This window comes from Neodiprion virginianus, chromosome 3, assembly GCF_021901495.1.
Source record: "Neodiprion virginianus isolate iyNeoVirg1 chromosome 3, iyNeoVirg1.1, whole genome shotgun sequence".
NCBI classification, from domain to species: domain Eukaryota; kingdom Metazoa; phylum Arthropoda; class Insecta; order Hymenoptera; family Diprionidae; genus Neodiprion; species Neodiprion virginianus.
The window spans coordinates 29,947,918-29,972,995 of record NC_060879.1 but is presented as its reverse complement, the minus strand read 5'-3'; the positions used below and the strand labels follow the sequence as shown (position 1 = coordinate 29,972,995).

Genomic DNA, 25,078 nt, shown 5'->3' with positions numbered 1-25,078 from the left:
AGTACAAGCAGTACCCATGTATGCAATATATATTATGTCCATGGACGTATCAAGTTCGAAACGAAGTAAAAGAAAAAGCTGGACAAAGAGAGAGAAAGAGAAAGAGAAGAGGAAAAAAATGCCACTCCCTGTAATCAGAACCGTAAATTTCCCTCGAGTTTCAACTCTTTTTGAAGAACGTAGATTGTAGCCGGTACGCTAGTTATCCACATTTGTGTGCCCAACACTCGCAGAGACGATGCGGTATCGCAAGAATACATGCAACGTGTTACGCGTGTAATACGTATGCATACAAACTGCGGCATAAGCGGTATAAGAACTCGGCGCGAATATATAAAGTGTAAATCGGGCAGCCCTTCCCTAAATTCCCCCTCGTTTATTCGCGGGTAACATCCAACCCTCCGGTAAGTGAAATCGCCCCTTCTTATTTCCGATCGCCCGTTGAAGTCACCGATACTTCCAATATCTTGCCCACCCTACGGCTGCATCCCCTCCCTCCCCCGCCCTCGCCGTGCAGCTCGTCACAGTTTTAAGGGGACATCGTTCCCTGGGTGGTGGGGGTTGACACCCCCGCGATCAGCCCGGCGCCGCGCGCCTCGGCCGTCTGGCGGCGCCACTGAACGGCCGACGTCGCGACGTCCCTTCGAGCGGGCCGGAAATGTTATGTCGAGGTTCGGGGGATGACGGCGAGGCCACGAAGACGAGGCACAACGGTTGCGGGGAATTCGCAACGGGATTAGTGGTACGGGACTCGGGGCCGGTTATTTTCCGCAAACGGGAACCGGGCCGCGGGTCGAGAGTCTCGAAGAGAAAGGGACTCGCCGGCTGGGCCAGACAATAGTTTCCCGGCACGGCAAGTGCGTATCGGAGGGATGACAGAGAGGGCTGCAGAAGTGCGCGGCTCGGTTTAGTCTTGGCCAGAACACAGGCCTAGTCGCATCACCGTACTATGCGAGATTGGTACCGTGATACGTTGCTGCAGTTAGTCACAAGTGCATTGTAATAAGAAAAAAAACAATTATATATACATATACGTATGTATGTGTACATACCTGTGTACGTACATACGTACCAGTAAACTTCCGAGATTTATATACAACACGTATATAGATGAAGAAAATTGCGACTTAAAGGAGAAACGAGATTAACAAAAACAAAGACAGTTTTTTCTTTTCGCGTGTAATATAAGATTTTGGAATCATCGGGCTAACAATGAGACACTATGCGCTGCAATTCAAGATATATATATATCACGTATATCAGATACGTGTATGTGAAACGCAGCCATGAGCGCATCCCGTATATATGCAAGCATATATATATCAACCAGTGAATACTGCAGGTGATTCTTCAAGAACAAACCCCTCTACGTTTATTGTGATTGTGTTTGTGATTACGTGTTGCACCATTTTTACAATTTTTTCTTCATACGATATTTTCATACGTTTTTTTTTCCTTTTTCTTCTCCCTTTAAAAGTTATAATCGTAGATAACAAGTGTGCGCGACTACTGACGGATGAGGTACGAATAAAATCAAAAAAAAAAAAAAATGCACGAATCAAACGCCGCGTGGAAATATTGGGAAATTTCAACCTACCGTAGGGAAACCGATTCGCAAATCAGCTGACGAAGCTGACGTATTATTCCAGTTATCGCGGTGATTACGCTTATACTTCGTTGAGGAATATTACATACGGTGCATGCAGAGTGGTATTTGTATTGAACTTTTTTTCTCTCTGCTCCACACCGCAAAAGTTTGACGAGTTGCATCGTGTTGGTACATCCGTGCGTAAAACTGCACCGCTGCATATTTCATTCAATTTCGCACCTACGAGCCACGCGAGCGAGTGAATTGTTATAGTTTGGCCAATTGCACACGTGCGATGCGTCGAGTAGGTTCTATGAAAGTTAAAACGCAATATGATAAAAACGTGACAGAGGCAAGATTCTAGCGGCATTAGAATTATATATACACGTAATAAGCTTATAACGTACCTACGTATAAACTTATTATCTTTGCGGGCGGTCATCAAACTTGAAAGTTAAACATGAGTCCGCCTATAGCTACGATTACACCGCGTTATTCTTATACATACTATACCGCAGCATTAACATGTAACCGCCAGTGATGTGCCTTTGCTTCTACCTCTATTCTTCTTCTACTTCTTCTTCTTCTTCTTCTTCTTCTTCTTCGGTATCTGCGAGCTGCTGCGCTTTGATCGCATATGAGACCTTCTCACAGAACATGAGAATTTTCGTATCTCTACTTCAAGCTTTATACATGTGTGCAAATAGTCGGTCTTGTAAAATCCCGGATCGAAAAATATTCCGTGACTGAATTCCTTTTCTTTTCGTTCAAAAAATTCTCTCTGTCAAATAAAAAAAATAAAATAAAAGTGAATCAAGTAATCTGTTTTGACACTTGTACGCGGAGATGCAAGTCGATTCGATGCCAGACTCATTTTGGATACCCGGTATTCGTCACTGGTTCGTAAATCTAAACGATCTAGGCGAATGTACCTACACATATAACGTGTGCAGTATCCGTGACGCGAAATACCAGCAGTTTTATATATCCCACTACCCATATGCGAAGATCAATTGACGTAATCGAGATGTTTGTTAAAATTAATCATTTCCTAGAAATTCGTACGTGTGTACACGATAGACGCGTAGGTAAGACGTACCTAACTTAACCGCTGACCGCACCATCGCGATATGGACACACACCACAGAACTATTGTAATTGTTAATAACTCAAAATTATACTCACGAAATTAATCACGATCGCCTCGTTGCTAAATGAGAAAAATAAAAATTAATTACACCGGAATGACTGAGGGTAATTCTCTGGACGGGATTAAAAATATTCGCGATATATTTTGTTCAACGTTTGAACGATATTCCCGAGTGGTAGAATCGAATCTCTCAGCTTCGGCAAGATATTTCCAATTTTTTCGACTTCTTGGCTTTATTCGATTTGTCGATTTGTATTGTTTTTCTTCTTTTTTTTTTTTTATTTATTTCTCGCAAAACACCAGCCACATATTTCTTGGCTATCCTCGCGACGTGTACACGCTATAGGTTACACATTATACACATATATCTGCGGTACGCGGACGATCCTATTTGAGATAAAAAGATATCCGGTGTAAAAATTCGCTTATCCGACAAAGTAGGTACGGCGACTTGAGGCGAGCTCATGGCTCATGGCTCATCTCGAATCCCGATGGCCATGGGAGAGGCTCGTGAACCTGGTGCCCGTGTGTCCGTCCGGCGTTTGTCTCTCTGTCTGTCCATCTTTCTGCCTGTCTGTCTCTCGTCCGTCCATTCTGCCGTCCTTTCAGTCGCGATATATGGTTACAATCACACCGACGCTGGTTCCATGGCCTCGTTCTTATACACACGTGTGTGCGCGTGTGTCTGTGTATAGTGTAGGTATACGCGTTTAATAAGGTTCGCGTTATCACGCGAAATGATATTGAGTATCGTGGGATGTTTGGAAAAGAACGAGGTTCACGAGACGCAGCGAAATTCCTAGCAATAATCGACGATTCATAATAAATACGGTTCGCTTCGTTACAATCTGATCGGTGCTCTTGGTGCTTCCTACAACGACCCTGGCAATCTCGAGTCGATGATAATTGCTATTGGCATTTGGCCATTCGATATTTCAAACAGGGATACTGCAATTCTCGAATTTTGTCTTCGCGTGACAATTCTGCAATCAGAGTTCACAGTGTAAATCGCAAAATGAATTCATGTGCGGAGGATTTATTTTCGCATCTTGTATTCATTGTACGTACAATACGCGGTGAATATCAGTAATTCTTGAAAATCAACGCGAATCGATGCCAACGAACTAAATATTTCTGCATAAAACAAATATCGAGTAAAGCGTGTATCCATTTTTCCAAATACCCACCGCAGCACACCAGCCTGCAGTTCGGTAGTCGCGGTATATTAACGAACTTTCGTAATTTCTCCCCGCGTGCATACGTATGTGTGAGACGGCTACTACTCTATGTACGTGTGAAACTAATTCCGGTATAAATCACGGGGCAGAGAAAATGTACTGGCTGCAGGTTAAAAGTTTTGTGGTAAACATTTCCTGTTGACTGTCCCGTATCTGTGAATCGGTAGGGTGTACACACTCGTAGGATCTAGCGACGAAGGTGGTGCTACGAAATAGCCAAATCTGACTCGAAATATGCCGAATCAAGCCAAGCCGGAATTGACTATTTTCGAAACGTTGTAGGGAACATGTTTTACGACGTTGGAAAATCTGAAATTACAGAAAATTTATCTCTCGGTTGACGATTGTATAACGTTTTCGGCGGTAAAAAATTTGCACCACAGCACAAGGTTGTCTAAAGGGGTAGAGAAAGTAAATAATGAATTGAGATAAAAATTGAATCAAATCGGCGTTAAATTCTCGCACGCGTCAACGATGTTAAATAGAAGCAAAAAAGCGGGGCGGATTATATAGGCGAGAATACATTATTATACACATAATATTTCGGAAATCATAGATAACCAAACGTTCAGCTGCCCAATAGCCGTCGTCTGGAATGGCCTTACATGTAAAAAAAAATTAAAACCAAAAATAAAAATATATCGTCATAGTCTCCGGTAACGTACCTAATTCGAAAAATTTTAAATACCAATACTACAGCTGACACTCCCTCGGAAACATTTTTATAATTTTACTGTCCCGTAAAGTTTAGAAATGACCAAACACGCTGAGTGCTAGAACGACTTCATACATGTGCAGCTACGTTTTCACCCACACGCAGACACTTGTGTGACTTGTGTACGATAATATGTACCTTTACCCACAGGCGTAACAGGGTGCCTATACATCCGCGAAGAATTAGAAATCGTGTTAAAAATTAAACTATTACCGGTACGTTCACGCGGCATAAATTTGTGATATCGGAAAAAAGTCTTTACAACCGTATAGACTTAATATCGTCGAGAATTATTCTGAAGAGCCAATCAATTAGGTCTACATTATTGTACAATGTGCATGTAGGTTCAAACGTTGAACGGTAACGAGCCCAATTTACCGATCGCTTTATACACGCTTTTCAACAGAATCACAACGGCAGGTGACAGGTCGTGCTAATTGTCATCGCTAATGGCGTGATCCCTAAAGCGTGCAAGCGTAACGCGACGGAAATATTTTTATTTATTTTTTGCGCTTCCGTACGCGTCTATGAAACTCGTCGTGCCTACACATAATGTAGCAGCTTCATCTTGTCCAAATCGTGACACATCGGTATCTTCCGAACAACCTCCTTACAATCTTTTTATATCTTTAATATTTCTGTTCTCCAATAATTACGAAGAAGGAAAATAAGCTACGAGTATGTAATAAAATCAAAATCCGAAGATTAGAAAATAGATGAGGAATTTATCGAGGTTTAACAAGGTCCTTCCTAAAACAGGTGTAGAAACGAAGTTTGATAAATTTAGTGAATTTTTTTCAATTTTCGCAAGTTCAGTTACTTTGTTATTCAAATCTGCGGCCGGGGGGCCGTTGACCAGAAAGTGTTGAAACGGTTATATCGACACTGGATCGCGGCAGCAGCGCGGTCACGGACACGAGTAGTTCCCTAAGTAACCTTTTCTGTCAGTAGTCATGGACACATCCTATTATCAGCACGCACATGCCCATTAGAATATACCTACCTCCGCAGTGTCGGTCTTTGTATTTCCTATTATTCCCATTTTGTTTCCCCGATATCCCCCCTCCCGCCCTCCTCCGATTTCTCTTTTTGTTCCTGGATATTTTTGCATTTTTTTTTTTTTTTCGATCCATCTCTCCATTTTACTCGGTGCCGAGGGTGTGTGACGTACGCAAATAGGGTGACAAACGGTGTCGATTCCGCGGCTCGTTTCAATCGCTCCCTTACACAATTCACCCCCAACATACTTTGGGTCGAATAATGTTTTTTTTTTTTTTCTTTCGTTCTTACCATTCCGTTTCCTGCACTGACCTATGAACATTGCGTCGCGTGTACGAGTACAATTGGCATCCGATTTTCCACGGAGTAAAGCTTCCGATCACACGCTCTCGGCTTCGCGTAAGACGGTCATCCTTCGGAGGAATCGACGGCTCGTAGGGATTGGCAGATCGCGGGGTGGCTCGGAGTGAAAAAGGGCGGTCGACGGTGGTCGGGGTCGGGAAAATATGAGAGATCTGGTGCAGGGGACCACCTAGCCAGCCTCTCGTTTCTTTCCTGTCCTCCTCACCCCCCTCCAGGACCGCCGTAATCCCACTCCGCGGCATCGCCGCGGTATGAGGCGTTTTCCACCCCTAGTGGGGATGAACGGGGCGCTCCGATTGGCCGTTCGAGGGGCTGGCGCACCCCACCGAGGCTCCGAAGCCCCGCCCATCCCCGCTTCCTCGACCGTCACTCCTCCAAGCCTCGCATCGGACTTTCAGTAGCTCTTAGTTTCAGGTTAGGAGCCTGCTAGGACGGGTCTCTCTTGAAATCGGCTTGAGCGTTGGTCAGGCGCATCGCATCGCGCTGCAGCGACGTTTAACCGAAAGTAAATATCAATTGGCAAGTGAAAACAATACGCGATTGTAACCTGCATAAACTATCGACTGAAGAGGGAATAATGCAAGGACTATTCGTTATCGATCGTTCAGTGTGTATATGAAGTGCAGTTTTCTCAACGATATTAAACATCAAATTTTTTTTAATTCTAATATTACACATGTATATAATTATCCTACCGACCGGTTCCCGTGACGCGACAGCGGCGCGAATCGACGTACTGATTTTTTTCGGAAGCTGCGAAATTGAAAATCTCGAACGTGTTGACCGAGCTCCGGTTAATGCTTCCGATCGGTTATCGCGTGTAATAATTAAAAACTCCCACCCCTCCACACGCGGACAGGCGATGCAGTGAATGTCGTGCATCCGTACGCATACGCGGTAAAACGAATATAAATAAAAAACATCGGAAGGCGGAAGGAAGTTAATTTACACACTTCCAACGAGCGAGCGGGAATAAACAATATTCGGCGTCGCATTGACTGCATGTATTACAAGAGTTTTCGCAGTGTGACACCGATCGACGTGTAGTTATATAGTGAATTGAATTTCGAAGGATCAAGATACCGGAAACGCGACCTCCGATCATCCGCACGCTGTGAAACACCGGCTACCTTCGGCAAAACCGGGAACAAGTGATGAGTGAACTTTGTTACAAAGCAACCGTCTTGTACAAACAACGATTATCGCACGCGACGTAATTGGTGAAGAAAAAATTGTCGTTTACCCGGCAATCTGAAACACATGTACCGTAGCGGTGTTGTATCGCAAAGTGCAGCGAGAAGAAAACGACGACGTACTGGTTTTTTTTCAGTTACTTTTCGTTTGGTTTTTCCCTCGTGGATGAAAGTTTCTCGTGCCTCGCGGTAAACGAAAAGGCCGGATAAGACCGGAGTGTCGGGGGTTGGAAAAAAAATAAAAAAATTAAAATAAAGAGAAAAAGTTACGATAGTAAAAATGGTGTGAAAAAAATCAGGGGTGATCCGTACGTACCGAATAAGCGACGACGCGATGCAGCGGAAAAGGCTGATCGATACACGTGAACTGTGACAAAGGTAGTTTTCAAAGTTCGGGTGGTGAACTTCACGAATTTTGGAACAACGGAAGTGATAATATGCGTTTTCGTTAACATCTCGCTGAGAGGCTGCTGCGGTGCCTGTAAGAAGCACTTCGCGGCTGAAGAAGAAGAAGAGGAAGAGAAGAAGGAAGGAGGAAAGAAGGAAAAGACTGAGGGTGCAGTGAGGAAACGGAAACCACGGTAAATCGGGAAGGTCGAAGGATAAAAAACCACGGCGGAAAAGGACGAGGCTGTTTATCGGTATACCTGACGATCAGTCAAAGCAATCCGTCAAAGTGGCTTCGTCGTTGGGCCTCCAGGGGCCTTCTGCGCCAATCGGGGCCCAATTATTGGCTTCTGGGGCCGAAGATGCTCCCGCTACGGTTTACCACGCGAACCTCGTAGCTGCAGGCAGCAAGACCTCAGTCGCAGCGGCTCTTCAGCAACCCCTTAACTCCGCGGCAATTGTTAACATGCAGGCCTCCGCGGAGGCCAACTCACTCGACCTACAGGCCATGCAGTCGATGGACTGGCTCTTCAAGAAGGAGAGGATCTACCTTCTCGCCCAGTTCTGGCAGCAGGTAAGAATCTCGAAGATTTCAATTGGGCGTTTAAAAAAAAGAAAGTGGATACGATCCTTGTACGTCGCACCGCGGAGACTTCGATTCGCGAGAAAATTAATAATCGTTCCGCGGCTAGTCGAGGAAACTATTTTCGGGTGAATCGATGATTCGCTTTTGACGAAAGTTATTTAAAATTAGGTGAAATACAGGGATTCGGTGATTCGCGAGGTTGAAGTTAGTAACGTTACCGTAACGAAACGTTGGGGAAAAAATCACTATTATTTTATTAATTTTACAATAATTCTCGAGGAACTAAGATTTCGAAATGTGAGTGTGTTTTTTTTTTATTACGGCTTCCTGAATTTCAGACAGTTCCAAAGTCGCGGAATGACGGTTTTTACTCAGCAACGAGTCGTTGCGATAACGTGACTAACTTCGATATGATAACAATTCAGGATGTAAATGTATCGCGTCGATTTCGAGGCGCGAGTAATACCAGACAGGTGAATTGGTTTGCGAAGGAACGCTGCTTCCGTAAGAAGGTACCTTATACGTACAGAAGCAACGCGGGAAGTTGAAACTCGTGATTGACAGCTAAGTTATTACCAAAGTTATTGCGACATTAATTTCACATGCGGAGATTTCGGATATATAAGCGTATGTATGCGCGCGTAGCGGTATATTAGAAATAGTTGCCAGCTACCGCAGAAGGAAGTTTCCTCTGCAATGATTGATGTAATTCCCGTGAAATATTATTGAATCTCTAACAAGTCTGCGTGCCTGCGAATCTCATTCCACGCAAGCTTCCAACGAGTCGACGAATCTCTTTGAAATTTTCCGCGTCTTCGTCACGGTTGCAAAACCATATCGATAGCGTTTACAGTCGCGGTCACTCGATGCTATATTATCACCGTAATTCACCCCCGATTATCGAACCCGTCGCGACGAATTTATAAGAGAAATATTTGGCTACGAAATGACCGGGTTGGAAGAACATCGGGCGAGTGTGTTTGCCTGTCTTTTTATCGGATCTGCAACGGCGATCAAAGCCCGTACATGTTGGTATAACGATGTACGAGAGATTTAACATTCGGCAAACTGTCGTCAAACGGTAAACGTTGCCCCTTTAAACAAAGTGGTCCAATTAGTTTCTGGAATTAATTTATTCTACTCGCGGTTAGATCTTCCTCCCCTTCTCGCCCCCCGCAGTCGCCTTTCCATCCCAGGAAGAAGAAGGAACCTACCGAACATCTCGCGGGGAGAGAATTGTCGTCGAACGTAGACGCGGGTTCCTCTCTCCTCTCTTCGCTCTCTTTCGTTGTACCTACTCTTTGATCGTACCGCCGCGGAGCGCGTTCGGTTCGGATTCTTTTATCGTACGAATCCGACATCCCGAGGACGGGTACCAACGCGTTACACGTTCTCGAAACGGTTCGACCGACTGTAGGATCACTCTGGCTGAAGACGTCGGGGGGAGATATCGGTGTCTATAAATATTGTCACATGCACGCGGCCGGACGAGAAATTCCTTCCTGGAAATCTTTGACGTTCCCTACAGAGTCGTACAGTGCAGCGTGAGGATGCAGCTGCGGGGAAAATGAGAAAGGAAAAATTGATTTTTGGCAAACGTTCCGCGCGCGGTGCAACGTACCTCGTTGTAAAAAATCTGCGCATTTTATCGACGGTCGTTATAATATTAAATTACGTCGTTCGTCGACGGTGAAGAGAAAAACATCGCCATATCTCTGTCCGTCCGTATGTACAACAGTTTTCTAGAACGCGATTTAATGCTTATTACACATACGCGTGTTTACTTACTCATCTTGGGATTGATTTATAACACTAATACCGTCGAATATCGTGATTTGTCAAACCCGAATCGCGATAGCGTCACCCACCCATAGGCCCTTATCTTTCCGTATACCTGTGATTAAATCTATCGGCTCGCAGATAAAAAAAAAAAAAAAAAACATCACCACCGACAATTGTCATCGGGCATATTCCTCAGGCATTCCCTCAGACCTCAAACACCTCGAAGAGACCAAGTTCGGAGCGCACGGGGTGACAAAACTTTGGCCACAACGGTCGAGGAGGGGGAAACCCCGTACCGACAACTTGACGAAATTCCCGTGCGGTGGCAGCAGCTTCCACCGCTCTTTGGCTCCGACTGACTGACTCACGCATTGCGTTCGTACAGCGTGCAGCATCCGCGCGTCGCGTCGTCGGCCCGCGATTGCATGGAAATAAAGGGTTCAACGGGCGGCCGGATGAGTTTTACGAACTGGACTATCCTCCCCCTTCCCCTACCCCCCATCCCCATCATCCTCTTATCTACCGCTCCGACTCCGTCTACATCTCCCTAGAATGCAACCGTTAGTAGCGCGGTTAACGAACGTTTTCTAGCCGACCGCAGGTGTCAATGCGTCCGAGATTATATGCACGAGGAGGCGAAGGTGGAGGAGGAGGAGGAGGAGGAGGATGACAGAAATAGCGCAGGCGCTTTATTTCCAGCTGAACGTTTTCATTTGGTTAGTCTAGCTCGGCCCGTCTCTAGTCGTCTATGTCGAGTCTAGGAGGAAAGCGAAGCCCGCGAAACTCGCCTCGGCCGGCCTTTCGCGCAAACCCAAACAACGATTATGCGTCTCGGGCGTTTACGGAGAGCTTGCGCGCGCTCTTCCTTCCCACCGTCAACGACGCGGCGACGTCCGACGGCCGGCGTCTCCGCTCCTCCCTCTCCTCCCTCTCCCGGCTCTTCAACCCCTTCGGGACTCTCTCGGGAGCTGCTGCGCTATTTGATTTACAGCTTTGAAATTTTTACGATCCTCGAGCGTCTTCCCCGCGATCTTCGACGACCAGCTGCGTCCGTCAAACATATACACGTGCGTAAGCAGGGGACGTACGAAGCCGCCTGTGCCGACAGATGCGTTCGATTCGAGGATTTACCTATTACGCGGAATGTAAAGTTCGCAGCCTCTCTTTGTGCCGGGACGAATGGAATTGGGGAATCAATTTCACGTCTTGATACCACGCGAAAGCGGTAGTTCGTTACCACCGCCAACGGAGCTTAATCCACAACTCCCGTACATTTTCCGTCTATTATAATTTCCTCGCGTGGTGTTTATTTCTGAAATAAGTGATTTGGCTGGTCGTCGAAACGACTCTCAGCGACCTGCCGGCGCGACTGCCGCGGCCAAACAGTGATTCACCCACACTCTAAAAATACACCATATATACGTGTAGTCGTATTTTCCGTCTACCGAACCAACGGACGGACTAACTAACCACTAACTAACCGACCCGCTTCTTCCCTCCCATGCCCCGCGTTTATGGGTAAATACCGAACCGCTCAACGCGCCGATTGTTCTCGGTGAGCAAAAAAACCGATCATCGTTGTACGTATTTGGTCCGTTCGCTCAATGTTCGATCACTAATAAAAAACAAAAGAGGAAAAATTGAACGAATACCTCGAGAATTGGCACGTTAAAAATTCAACTCTACTACCATACGCGTTATAATGTATCTCCAAATGAATTTCAACTTTTCAAACAGTGTAACCTTTCCTCGAGAGCCTCAGGCATCCGGAACTACGATTGCAATAACCGTTCGGGAAGTAACACAAACCTGTAAAAATGCCCAGACAATGATCGCGTCCAAGAACATCGCAGCTGGCTGTCAACCGCGGATCGTTGAAGTCGTATCCCGAGGAACAGATGCGTCAGGCACGTGAGACGTTTGGCCCGGGTCGTGACCCGCGACCCCCGAACCTGGCCTCTGGCACCGCTCGAGGATGCCTCGATCCTCTCTGATCTCGCGACGCCGATCCAGCGGCCGAGAGGAGCCGCAGGTGCATGTCGGTGCGAACTCGAAACGGAGCGTAAAGTTGAATGATAATCGCCGGGACCGCCCTCTCGATTTCGTAATGTATAACGCACTATGTATAACGAAGAAAGAATAAGATGGACGGAAAGAAACGAAGCTTGTCTTTTGGATTTATGGTACCGGTCACTACGCCCAGCAGAGCGCGTCCATCTCGCAGACTTACGACGATCAAGTGGCGCGGCGGTCGTTTATACGAGGACCAGTGGATTCGCTTCTTCGTACTTACCTCTCATTGCCAGCCACCTCTCTCTGGTAATAATACGTACCGACACCTTCTTGACTGGCAGTCTTGCAAGAGCACCAGATTTCATATGGGATATAAGAATCTACTTTCTCACCATTCATCCCGAACATGTTGATGAAATGTATAACCGTTTCTTTAATGCCTCATTCAGGATGGCATATAATTATAGATTGTTCTGAGGATCCATATGAATTTTGCGGCATATTTTACTCGTTTATTTCCTTCGATCGTTGTGTTTTTTCGGTAACTTATCCAATCGCAGCAGCTGCTTCGGATATAGGTACATTCACGGCAGATTTACTGTCGTTTATATATATTTGTGATTTGTCCGTGGATACGTTATTGACATTTATTGTTTTGCATATTTGGAAACTATCTCGCACGCCTTGTGTTACAATAATACGTGTAACAGGAATATGTATACGCGTAGGTGAGCAAGGAATAGGCTTGTACAATATACTTTTCTGGATCAAGACTCGTGAGTGTATAATGGTGTTAGAGGCATAAAGCATCGCGTTAAAGTTGTTTTAGCCCACGGATCGAGCCGGCCGACGTGACCCGTACCCGAAAACAAAGAACTCCTTTGGTACTTCACACACTAAACTGATTTCGAACACGCTACCGGTAATATGACTACGTGTATAGGTATACGCTATTTTATACATACACGTTTATACACGTATGTATACATGTATGTATAGTGCCTGCATGCGTGTTCCGTACAAGAAAAGAAAAGTGTGCACAGGTCGGTTTTTAACGAAACGTTCCTCGGAACGTGTCACTGCAGCGTACAAATATCTTATAAACTATACGAGTAATTTTATCTTGTGTTATTAGTTGATTATCGTGGCTAATTGTTTGAAAATATTTCTTAATCAGCCGCGAGTCTGCTATATATCGTGCTGCCTCGCTGTCGAGCGGAATAAAACGTACGTATGTATTATATGATCCAATTGGGTCTTGATTATCTCAATTCCACCATCGCAACGCCGGAAGGATTGTCCCAATCAAGATAAGACGATTAAATTTAATGGTTTTTCAAGTGGTTCGAAAAATGTTGTGCTCGTGGGCCAAGAAAAAATGAAATAATTTATGTATGTATATGAGAGCCGTGTAGAGGTGCGAAAAATTAATTATAGCTGATTAGTTGAAGCGAATTTCATTTGTTTTAAACTCGCTCCCGCGTATAAGAAAGGGTTTCGAAAGCGTGCCGGGATCGTATACATATTTATAACCTTTGAAAAACCCTTTCCTCTAATTGTCACATTGACGGCAATTTCCCACCAATATATTAATGGAGTGTAGGTACGCGTAATAAAATAAATGAAAAACAAAATATACGAAATAAATAAACGACGAGAAAATAAAAACAGCCTCGGATATTAATTGGAACTCTGCGGTTCGTTGAGAGTACATAATGTTTAACGGAGTTGTACATTTTATATTACACGTGTATACCTACGACCTATACGCCTCGGAGGAAAAATATTTCGAACGAGTTACGTGGCTCAGAGTTAAGAAATGCGATACATAAATTGTTGTGTATATTTATATTAACGAATGCTGCTCCCTAACCGCAATTAAAATCCTAAAACCGAAGAGAGCGCTGTGGCGAAACGATTGATAAGTTTGCAGGAAGTAGCGCTGCGGCACGAACACCCAGTCTCCTCTGATAACCGATTTCCCCGCTATAATAAACTTGTTTTCAGCATATGCATGCATGTGTATCATTACACCGTAATCGAGAGCTCACCGCGTGCAACATAAAATCATTTAGCGTTACTTTGAATTACATATCGGTCAATTTTTCTTTATCGCTGTATAATCTCTCTCTACTTCCTCTCTTTCCTCTCTATTTTTTACCGACCTAAGGTTGTAACATTCCACTTACACGTACGCCATTCCCTCCCTTCGTACAACTTTCACGTAATATGCCTATACATTTCCGTTCAATTCGTCGATCGCATGGTGAAACATATCTTATATCTCCGTCCCGAACATAATGAATTGTACGTTCATTTGTTGCACAAACAGAGAACTCGTGGATTAAATTTATTAAAAATTGAATTCAGTTATTTATTACTGCGATATAATTATATTTTAACAAAATACGAAACGAATTGCTGATTGTTTTGTACTTTTTTTCTTGTTTTCATACATCAGTCGAAACGCTATCGATACGCGATTGTTGTATACTGCGCAGTTGGCATAATGGGGAGACGGCGAAACTTACAATTGCCGAGTAAATTTAATTGACGGAAGTGTAAGCGATAAAAAGTATAGCGGCGCGTGGCCCGCAGGCACCTGTATAATTCAACGTCAATCCGTTCCAGCATCCCAATGGAATCGGTTTTAACCTGCCCCGGGGATTATTCGATTAAATTAGCTGCGATCGTCGTCGCGTAGGTGCAGCGATCACGAACCGGTACGTTTGAAACGCGCGTGGAAATTTGAACCGGAAGTGACACAGTCCGCCGATACTTGACCAGACAGCGTAGTACGTAGCTCGCGGGGAATCTCGGGATTTCTTATCAACGATGCTCGAGTAAGAACACAACCGCATCGACTATCGTACATTTTCACGAATGTTCGTTGAACGATACAAGTCTTGCGTTATCCCCGCAGAGTCGGTTCGCTGCTTGACATGCCTAGGTGGTATAGGTGTGCATACGTGTATATATATAACATATGGTACCTACGTTGATTTTTAAATTGTATTTATTGGCTCCCAACGATTGAACGTAATTGAATCAAGCATAGGGTTATTTACGAACAGTTAGCGGTCGTCCCATCTATCCATTCATCCGTTTGTTCCTTCATTCATTCATCATTCACGAACGCAGCGGCGAATAGCTTCTGGGACGTTATAGTAGCTATACCAGTAGTAAAAGGTCCATTCAATTGATCAGTGATTGTCTAAATTATAAGATTGCCATACAATGGCTCTCATCTCGTTCTATTGGGGTCCGCACGGCCTCCGCCGCGTTCGCTCGTTGCGTCATCGCTTAAAAACCAGAATTAAATCGTTAATTCATAGACCATAAGCACGTTGTAGGTACCTATAACGCGAAAACTGATTGTTCCGATCATGTAACATACACGCGTGAAACGAGTGCGCATCTACAATTATACAAAATAATCGATACGATTGTTACGCAGAATTAAATAATCAATTAAATAAACAAATAAATAAACAAACACCGCCCGTCTTATGCGACATTGTACTTCCTGTTGTTTTTTTCTTCGATATTCCATAATCGCCGTATAGGATGTACATCCATACCCGCGATATCATATTATATTCATCGTGGAAAATTATATCGGAAGAATATTATACATATTATTATATATTCAAACAACATTACTAATATACCGCGAGCTTGTGGTGGCGCAGTGAAGTATGCAATGCGCGTGCGAATGGGCGTTTTTTTGTATCGTAATTAAACACGGCGATACGTTATGCGCACATAAGTATACTCGCGAATGCGCACGATGCAGTTTGAGCGTGTTTTCCGTGAGGCTTAGGCCGCGAAATGGACTGGCAGAAACTACGCTCCGCGGGTATCCGTAGTTCTACACGTATGCGCGTTCGGAAACCGGATTAGGTAATTACTGCACTTCCGAAATGGGATAATGGCTCGAGGTATAGGGCCGTCTCGTGTCCGGCTAACTACACTTCTACGATCGCGGGGAGGGAAGAGGAGAGTAAAGAGCTACCCAAATTAGTCGACAACGCACTGTTGGCTGAGAAGTTTATTTTCCTCCTAATTGAATCAGTTCGTTTGCAACTCGCCTAATGCATTCAAACCTCCAGTATACTACACCCGGTATATTACACTTTCTGCACTTCCGCACACCGCGATCCGTCCCACTACACACCGTGTAACGTACCCGTGACGTCATAACGAGCGTCATAACTCGCCCGTAGCTCTACCCGTACGGCTAGCGTTATAAAGCCTGCTTCCGTTCGACCTAATCCTAATCGACGGATCGGTGCTCCGCAGTCTGCTGATCGCGAGTCTCACGAGCCGCGCGATACACCCCTACGAATGCGGAAACGCGATCGACCCTTTGAAAATTTGAGTATTGAAAGTGAAGGTGAAGAGACAATCTGCCGCGACGACTCGAGGGCTATGCAAGTGCAGCCCAGCTTGGCGCAAGGTTGATAGGAGAAAAAACAATGCGAGTGCGAGGGCTACTCGAGGGGCAGCAGGCGGGAAGAGGCAGGAGGAATAATACACTCCATGGGGAAACCCACGGAGACCCCTTATTGTAGGTGGGGAAGCACGTGTCCGGGAACAGGTGCCTCATTGTTTGTCAGCCGCAACAGCCACGCGGTTCTTTCCGCATTTACTGCAAATAAACGTTGCGTTGGCGCAAAATCCTCGTTCGCCATTTATCGTTGGACGGACTGTTACGTCCTGGAAGTTTTCACGGGTATTAGGTCCTTTTACAGTTTTCAATAACTTGACCCCTTCGCCGCCCATCGGAACGAGGGATGCATTCAATTTCATTCAATAATTCACAATTAATTTTCAGTCACGGGCTTAACCTGCTGCATTGCAGCTTGTATAACGGCTCTTGAGATTTATCTGATAATTATTCGTGTCCTGATCATGGAAATTCGAAAAAATTTAAGACTCAAGAATACACGATGGAGCCTTTGACTCTCGTATGTGGTGTTTATAATCGTTTCACCAAAAGTACATCAAACGATTCGTTAAGTAAAATTCAGAAAATTTCTACGCAACGGATGTCAGAGATTATAATTGCGACAGCAAGCAGCAATTTCGAAAATTGATCAGATTTGTTTTTTCTGGGGAAACATTTTATCTGTACAAAATATTAATATACGTATACCGCGTTCTGCTGAATGTACACTCGAGATTTGCAGATGAAAGAAATAATTCTATCAGTTCAAGTTACATGAGAAAATCTGCAAGTTGTCTTATTGTGAGAATTCATATTTTTTTTCTCAACATTCCCGGACGCGGTTACTGCAGTGGTTAGACAATTCTAACAAGTGGAAACTTTTTGTCTCATGTTTAGAAAAATATGATATGTATATATATATATAAATTTATATATGTATATATGTATATATATATACATATATATATCGATATAATCGTATACGTGCACATGTGCAGGCACCGAAGTAATAGTCAGGGAGACATGTAGATCCGTGAATGATGCTAACTGCGAGAAGAGAGAGAGAGAGTTGATCATGAAACCGATTCGTCAGATATACGCATAGTTTGGGTCGGTTCACACGCGGGGAGAAACGTGCTATGCATATGGGCTCGCATCCCAAGTACAAAGGCTGATCCATAAAACATAAAACGCAAAAAATAAAGGAACCAATATATCAAGGCATGTGTGCTGTACGCTGCTCCGTCCTCCTCGTCGGCGTCGTCGTCGTCGTCGTCGTCATTCTCGCCGGGCGCGCATTCAGAGCGAAAACCAGTTTGCTGGTGGGGACCCGATTCCTTTTTGAATGGCAATGCCAGTCTGCTCGCTACGCTCTGTCATTTGCATAGATTTCAGTTTGTCGGTGTTGATCTGCATATCGGGTGTCGTTAATATTAGGCGCGCGTATACCCGCGTATATGCACGTACCTTACAAATATATATGTATGTATGCTGTATATATACGTATTGGCATGTACCCTCTCACCGGCTGCCACCTATGTCTCTCTCCCTTTCCGCAAGTTTGTCGTTATAGGTACGTATAGGAGGAAGTGAGATACGAACTTGCGTTTTGATGTTTTTTTTTTCCGCCGCTGCTTCAGTCTATGCTTATTTCCCCGCCATTTAAGGACATTGTTAATCAAACTACAGAGTCGAAATTCCGCCAATATATATTTCACCCGATTATCCATTGTGACAGGAAAAAATTATAACCAACGTGATTTCATTGTCTGTAAATGAAGAATTTCCACAAATCACGATGGATTCAAGTAGAGTACAATTAAACATGGAAAACCCCGTGATTAATGTTTATTTATTATAATTACGTATATAAATATTGTATATATATATATATATATGTATATTTTCTCACGTATTCTGAGTTGATTTAATACTATTCCTTCGACTAATCATGATTCTGGTGTTTTGCCCCTCTTCTTCTGTGTTTCTTCTGCCACCGGAGATGCGGTGTCACTTATATATGTAGCACAAAGACACGCGATAAGATGAAATATTATCAAGATTGTTTCCATATTTGGAAGCTGCTCTTGGGTTTCACACACGTATAAAACCGTTATACAATAAAGCTTCTCGCTTATACGTTATACACTTATATGTAACGTGTAACCTCACGGTCATCGTCAGTCTGCCGCAGAACTGATAACGGCCGAAACCGGTCTCGTCGTGAATTACTCGAGTCATTTACGTGATCGTTTTACACCGATATATACTTCGGTCGAGGTATACAATGATTAAAGATCAGTGCACCGATTACGAGGTATCCAAAAATTAAAATTGTACGCCAGAGATGAAATGCGATGGTTGAATTTTCGGACCAGGTGCATGACAATTCTAGCCCGGATAGAATTTAATTTCCAAACCCACGGAGGTTACACGATACCCAACAGACGAAGGGAATTTATCTGCCGCATCTCTCCCTCTCTTTTCCTCGGGTTATTTGGCTTCCGCTCAGGACCAACGTCGAATTCCTTCCTCCTCCTTCTCGTTCTCCTCGCCCTGCGTCCTAGCAACTGAAGCAGCTTTCTGTAACACGCCGAAAGCTGCACCTACTCTTTATGCGTTTCGGAAGTAGAAAAACAGAAGACTCGCGATCAGGCATCGTTAAGATAACTGCGGGGCGCATGCGTCGGGGGCGTAGCGAGGTCACCGACCGGAAGTCGGAAGTGGGGAGTATAAGTCCTTCGTAAGTCATTAAGCCTTCTCACATCGCGTCTCAATCTTTCTGAAACTCTGCAATCTCGGCCGTGTACGCGACGTGTAAGTTTTCCTGCATCCGCCACTCCGCAGCCACGCTGCAAATGGAAGATGAACCTTCCGAATAAATTACTTTTTTCGTTCTCCCTTGTTTACCGCAAAAATTTTTTCCCAATTACTCGTTTTGCGCGATTTTCTTTCGCAACACGAGCGAGCTCTCGTGCGATTTTACACCGCAATCTTCATCGTAAAACCCTGCTGCGTTAAGGACGGTGATGTGTGAACTGCGTTGCTTAATAACCCGTATCTAGTAGGCCGTCACTCTGTATAGTTGGTCGTGGGTGTGGAAGCGGAGCATACGTAATTCGACGATTCTAATTACCAACAAAGAATTGCAATTAGAAAGTGTTTTAATTGAAAGTATTTCACAATATTGCGTAAACTTGTACCGTGCACAGAGGCGCTGCGGAAGACTTGATTTACCGTTTACAGCTACGGTATTACACTATACCGACTGTTTCACCTATTTTTTTTCTTCTTTAACATATATCAAAGCCAATATAAATTGTCGATATCGTGGCAGAATGTTTTTTCCAGCACATTTTTTTTTTTTTTTTATTACATATTACGTATTTATTATATATGTATATCCGTGAACGGCTTGACTGTCATTTTCAACGTAATGCGTAGATTTGTTTGGGATTAACTCGTTCAGCTAACAATTGCAACTTGCAACTTTCTATGTACTTGACAGGATTCTCAATTTCATTTTCACGTTCTGCTTCACGAAACTTAGCCAGCAGATAAAAAAAGTGAACGAAACTAACCGACCAACACCTATTTATACGTGTGTCGGACTTAAATTCCCAGCTTACGGTTAAATTCAGCTTCGCAGAGGGGAGTCAAAAGGGGCGACTCAACTTGCGAAATCGTGAAAGTTTACGCTGATGGATCTTGACCAGCACTTCTCCTCCGTAAAGTCCTTGACCTTCGCAAAGTATTATGACCTGTACAACATATTATACGTATACAGTTTCAGCCGCAAGTATACGTATAGGTAGGTTTCATGCAACCCGAAAGCGTGGCGAGTTGAAATTGTCGAGAGGCGCTAATTGGCTTCTGCGGCGGTTATACATAAGACGGGGATCCTCTCCTCCTCCGCACGGACCAGCTGTCGTAAAGTTTTCTTTTGAAAAAAAATCGAATGAAAAAAGCACGAAGCGAAACCCCCAGAGATTTCGGGTGATTCGAAGAATTTCTTTTGAGCGTATGGACCAGATGTAGACACCTATGCAAGCTAAAACCTCTTCACTTTTTGAAGGTCCATATTACATAGAGAGCTTGCGGAGCAGAGACTCGATTTTTCGCAGTTTTCCATCGTTTTTTCTTTCACCCTCGTCGATTTGTCCGCATGAACGCGCTCCGAGCGGCTGAAAGGGGATGCGGACGGTTTCCTTATACCAGTTCGAGGGTGAATATTGATGGAGTTTGGGGTAGGTAAGTCTATGTAAAACCGATAATCTCAAAACGTCTTTACGGTGTTAAATTGATACTTGAAATCCTACCGGCTGAATGAGCTTTATACTGAACCACCGTGTGGTTTAAAACGCTGCTATATATATATACATACATACATGCGCAGGGTAATTCCGGGTGAGATGGTCATAGGTAAGAGATGCTCGCAGTATAGACACAAACATGCTTATTTAGTTACCGTGATATTTCATCAACGTTTCTTTTCCACTGTCGTTTTAGTTTGACATTCCTTCTGCTCGTGTAGTTGTTATTTTTATTTCTGGTTTCTCGACCGAATTAAACCCGTGACCAGCTAACGTATATATACCGCAGGTTATACCTATGTATAACATTGCACACAACGTATAATCTATAACGTCCCATCGAACGGGCGTTAATTAAAACGCGTTGACGTCTATTATTCTTTTCGCTGACCCGAGAAATATATTAACGACCAATATCTGTCAAATCCTCTCCCTTCCTCTCTCTCTCTCTTGCTCTCGTTTTCCCTCATTTATAGAAACGGTGATAGAAATACGTATATTCTGGACATTTAAGCAAACAACGTACATCATTAATACTACAACCGTTTCCTCCATCGGTTTGTGTTTGCCACGATTTTCCGAAATAATATATTACGACTAACCGAAGTGTAGGCATATATGTTATTATACGTACGAACTTTTACGCACACTTAACAGGTTGATTTATTTAAATTAGATGAAGAATCAACGTTCTCACACACGTGCATTGTGAAAAGCTCGAATTATGTCAGCGTGATCGTCGGACGACGGCACAAGTCGTCGAGCTTCATAAGATCGTTTCCCTAATCCCTCGAGCTTATCGTTAGGAAAGCTGCAGCATCAACCTGCAAAGCTAGCTCGCGTCATCCGAGATATCGTCTTATGCTGCAGTGTGCGCGTGTGTGTTTGACTCATTCGGAACGTCATTGATCCCGGATTTCAATTTTAATCCTCACCCAGCAGTCAAATATCACGAAATTCGTGATTTACCTATTACATAAGGGGATTTCCTCCATCCTGGTAATCTGTGAAATCAATCAATAACTATATCAGAGAAACCTGCGTGCCTACATTATGACCGTTGTGCATACATTATCCATAATATTATGACAGCTGATGACGGGCCTTCGCCGGTGTAGTTTTCGCCTATTTTGAACGGTAATTCAACGACCAGATGTCGTTCTTGATATATATGTTAGATTTACTTGCGTACTTACTCCTTCCCAATAACTTGTACCTAATTTCGTACCTGTAATGACGTTTGTGAATTCGCTGAGCAGATAGGTAACCGTGTGCAGAAAAGCGGTGTGACACGAAGACCGAGAGACAAATAGAAAGAAGAGAGAGACAGAGAGAGAGAGAGAGAGGGAGAGGATCCGCGTGCACCACCACGTGGCGCCACGATTAAACCCCTCCTCTACCCCGCCCCTTCTCTCCCTCCTCGGTACGCTCACCCTTCAGAGGATCTCACTTGAGTTGCGATATCGCCAACGTACCGGCTCATCCTGTGCAGCTCGTTCTAAACGTCTCCGTTTTCATCTGTATTAAACGGGTTGTTTTTTTTTTTTTTATAGTCGTGCTCTAAATTTGCGCGCAAGATGTCGGAGAAGTGGAATCTGACCAATTCAAAATAGGTATACATATAATGTGCGAATGAATGAAGTAAGTAGCGGGAAATCAAGCGAAAACCGCATTTTAAGACAATGCGTTGCATGTATCGAAAATACGGAGTTTATAATCTTGGTGCAGCCATTTTTGTGTTCAGTCAATAATAGATTGTGTAAAATTTTTCACGCCCATTCAGATAACGTAGCTTATACCCCCTTAAACCGAACGACTGGCAAACCGTTGCGGAACACCCGGTCACCGTGTATAATAAGCGTATAAATATAGGGGTCACAGGGTGCCCTGAAGATACACGTGTGTAAGGGTCGACATCGCGGCCATCGATGAAAACTCTATACGTGCATACGTGTATATATGGGGTGCAAAATGGCTGACAATGAGCGGTACAAGCAGTACAAGTGCTAGCAAGATCGAACACACGTACCGCAGTTTGATAGTTATCTAATTTATTTTGCCATGCATCGTTGAAATCGTCGATCGACCGCAGCTGCCCGTGCCTAACATTCAACGGAATTCAAGATCGTCCTGTTTTTATATAGGATATTATTATAAAATACAGGTGTCTGTGTGTGTAATTCAAGTATTATGCACAAAGCTCGCGTGATGAATTCATATTTGATCGTTTCTTCTTTCGCCTATGTAGTTTCCCAAATCCGGTGTGGGGCCGAAATTATTGTTCACCAATTGAAACTCGATAGACAGTGTTATACGTACAACGCGTTAAAGTGCCTGGTATGCATTTACGAAAAATATCAAAATTGTTTTCTAACTTTTTATTTACTTTTACAGGTTGTTTTTTTTCCCCCAATCAGATTGTTTCGTTACGTCTGTTCACCTCCGTTTCTCTCTTTACCTCCCTCGCCCTCTCCTTCTTTATCCCTGACCTCGCGCCTCGTGCACCGATGCGTGAATCCTCCAGCTCGACCTACGGTCAGCAAAAGTTGGCGTCTTGTACCTTTCGCCTTAGGTCAGCCTGGCTCATTTACCCGCGCGTGGATCACTCGTTATGCGTACAACCTGCACGATTATCACCTCTTTCGATACGCCGTCAATTTGCAATATTCCTGCTCGAATATCACGTTGCATCCCACAAGTACGTACGCATCAGAAGCTGAAAAGCTGCTGACAGCCGCGTCTTCCATCCGCCAGTAAGTCACGTGTTTCCTTGTACGTAGATTGCAGGCATACTCGTCTGAATTACCTTTAACCGCCTGTCTCTGTCAAGCTACTTTAGCGAGCGGCAACACTGCGATGTGCAACATACTTGTGTTCGACACATTTACATATTACTTTCTGCATATTACGTAAGGTATGCGCGTCGCGTGCTATTTTCACCGTGAGTGTAGGTGCAAAACATCAACACGTGGCGCCACGTACGAGAGTATAATTATCGTTGAAAACTTATTCCGCCAGCGCATGAATAGATGTACGTTATACTATATACAATATACATATCTGCAGGGAGTTACGATGCCGTTTAATATGGTTAGCACAGGTTTTACACTATTTTTCAATTCAATTCAAAGACTAGAGATTTTGAAAGAAGTATGACGATACGGGGAGAAGATTATTGAAAATTCTGAACGAAGGCGTAAGAAAGAAAAAGAAACGCGTGCACAATGGGATAATTTAGAGAAATGAAATGAATGGCCAGAAGAGAATAAAAGAAAATTGATACCCCATGCGACAAAAGATATTCTGTACCTGCAGTGTGTAACGTATTGTACGTACTAATAAAACTTCCATCTGCGCTGCCCACGGTAATCTCCATTCAGCGGCATGCGTTGCACGCGATTCGGCTCGAATGAATAAAACAAAGTTTGATAATCGAATACGATATTTTGGGGGAGTATATCATATTACACCGGCACTGCGTTACGTGTATGCACGCTTGTCGTTTACAGATTTCAAAAAATTCGATATCTCGGTGTGTGTTTTGTGACCAGGTTCGTCCGGAACTTGAAGGTGCAGATATCATAAGGTGTGTGTGAAAAAAATCAGAAAGAGATAAGAATGAGACAGAGACGGGCTGTTGGGCTAACTCGGTGGAAGGTGTATCATCGCACATACCTACCTACCTACCTACCTTCGACGCACGCACACAAGCGTAATCGTCTTGCCTGCCGCGTCGTGCGGACGTACCTACGTATAGGCGTAGAGAGAGGCGTGGTTTAAAAAAGGGGGCGGGTCCCTCTCTCGGTATAGTTTCCCCTTCCCACGTCGCGAGGCATCGAACTCAGGACCGGGAGCAAGCGGGCGAACGGTGGAGTCCTTTTCTCACGCCGGCACCACCACCACCACCACCACCACCAACGACGCTCGACGTCCGACGTCCGACGCCGCGGCGCTCTGACGCTCCTCCACTCGTCGAAACGAGATGCGAAGATGGCACGCCGCGGAGGAGGGAGCGAGCTACTCGATACGATCCGTTCTTTGTCCGCGGATTCCGTCTTACGTTACCTCGTACGTACTTACCGCCTTACACTCTCGGCGTGTCGGCGCGTCGGATTGACGCACGCATCGCCGGTGTCGCCTCCTTACGTCGTCCGTCGTGCCTTTGCAGCGTGGATCCGAGGACCGTGAAAGCCGGCCAATCACAGCCTCGGATTTTATCTCGATACCGCGTCTATCTGCCGCGGTGGCCTACCGTCGGTTCTTTCATCCTTGTTTCGCCTCACGGATACCGACTCTGCGAA

The 25,078-nt window shown here is 44.4% G+C and overlaps 1 protein-coding gene across 9 annotated transcripts in view; it reads left to right on the top strand.

Moving 5' to 3' along the window:
- The first annotated feature begins 938 nt into the window (after positions 1 to 938).
- Positions 939 to 25,078, top strand: part of LOC124299696 (homeobox protein cut) — a 94,112-nt gene continuing 69,972 nt past the window's right edge. For 8 of the 9 annotated variants that reach the window (XM_046752990.1, XM_046752989.1, XM_046752985.1 and 5 more), the window contains exons 1-2: positions 939 to 1,342; positions 6,455 to 8,207. In XM_046752990.1, coding sequence (XP_046608946.1) covers positions 8,100 to 8,207 — 108 coding nt within the window. In that variant the 5' untranslated portion in view covers positions 939 to 1,342; positions 6,455 to 8,099. The remainder of the gene's footprint in view (positions 1,343 to 6,454; positions 8,208 to 25,078) is intronic. The other variant, XM_046752982.1, reaches the window with a different exon arrangement.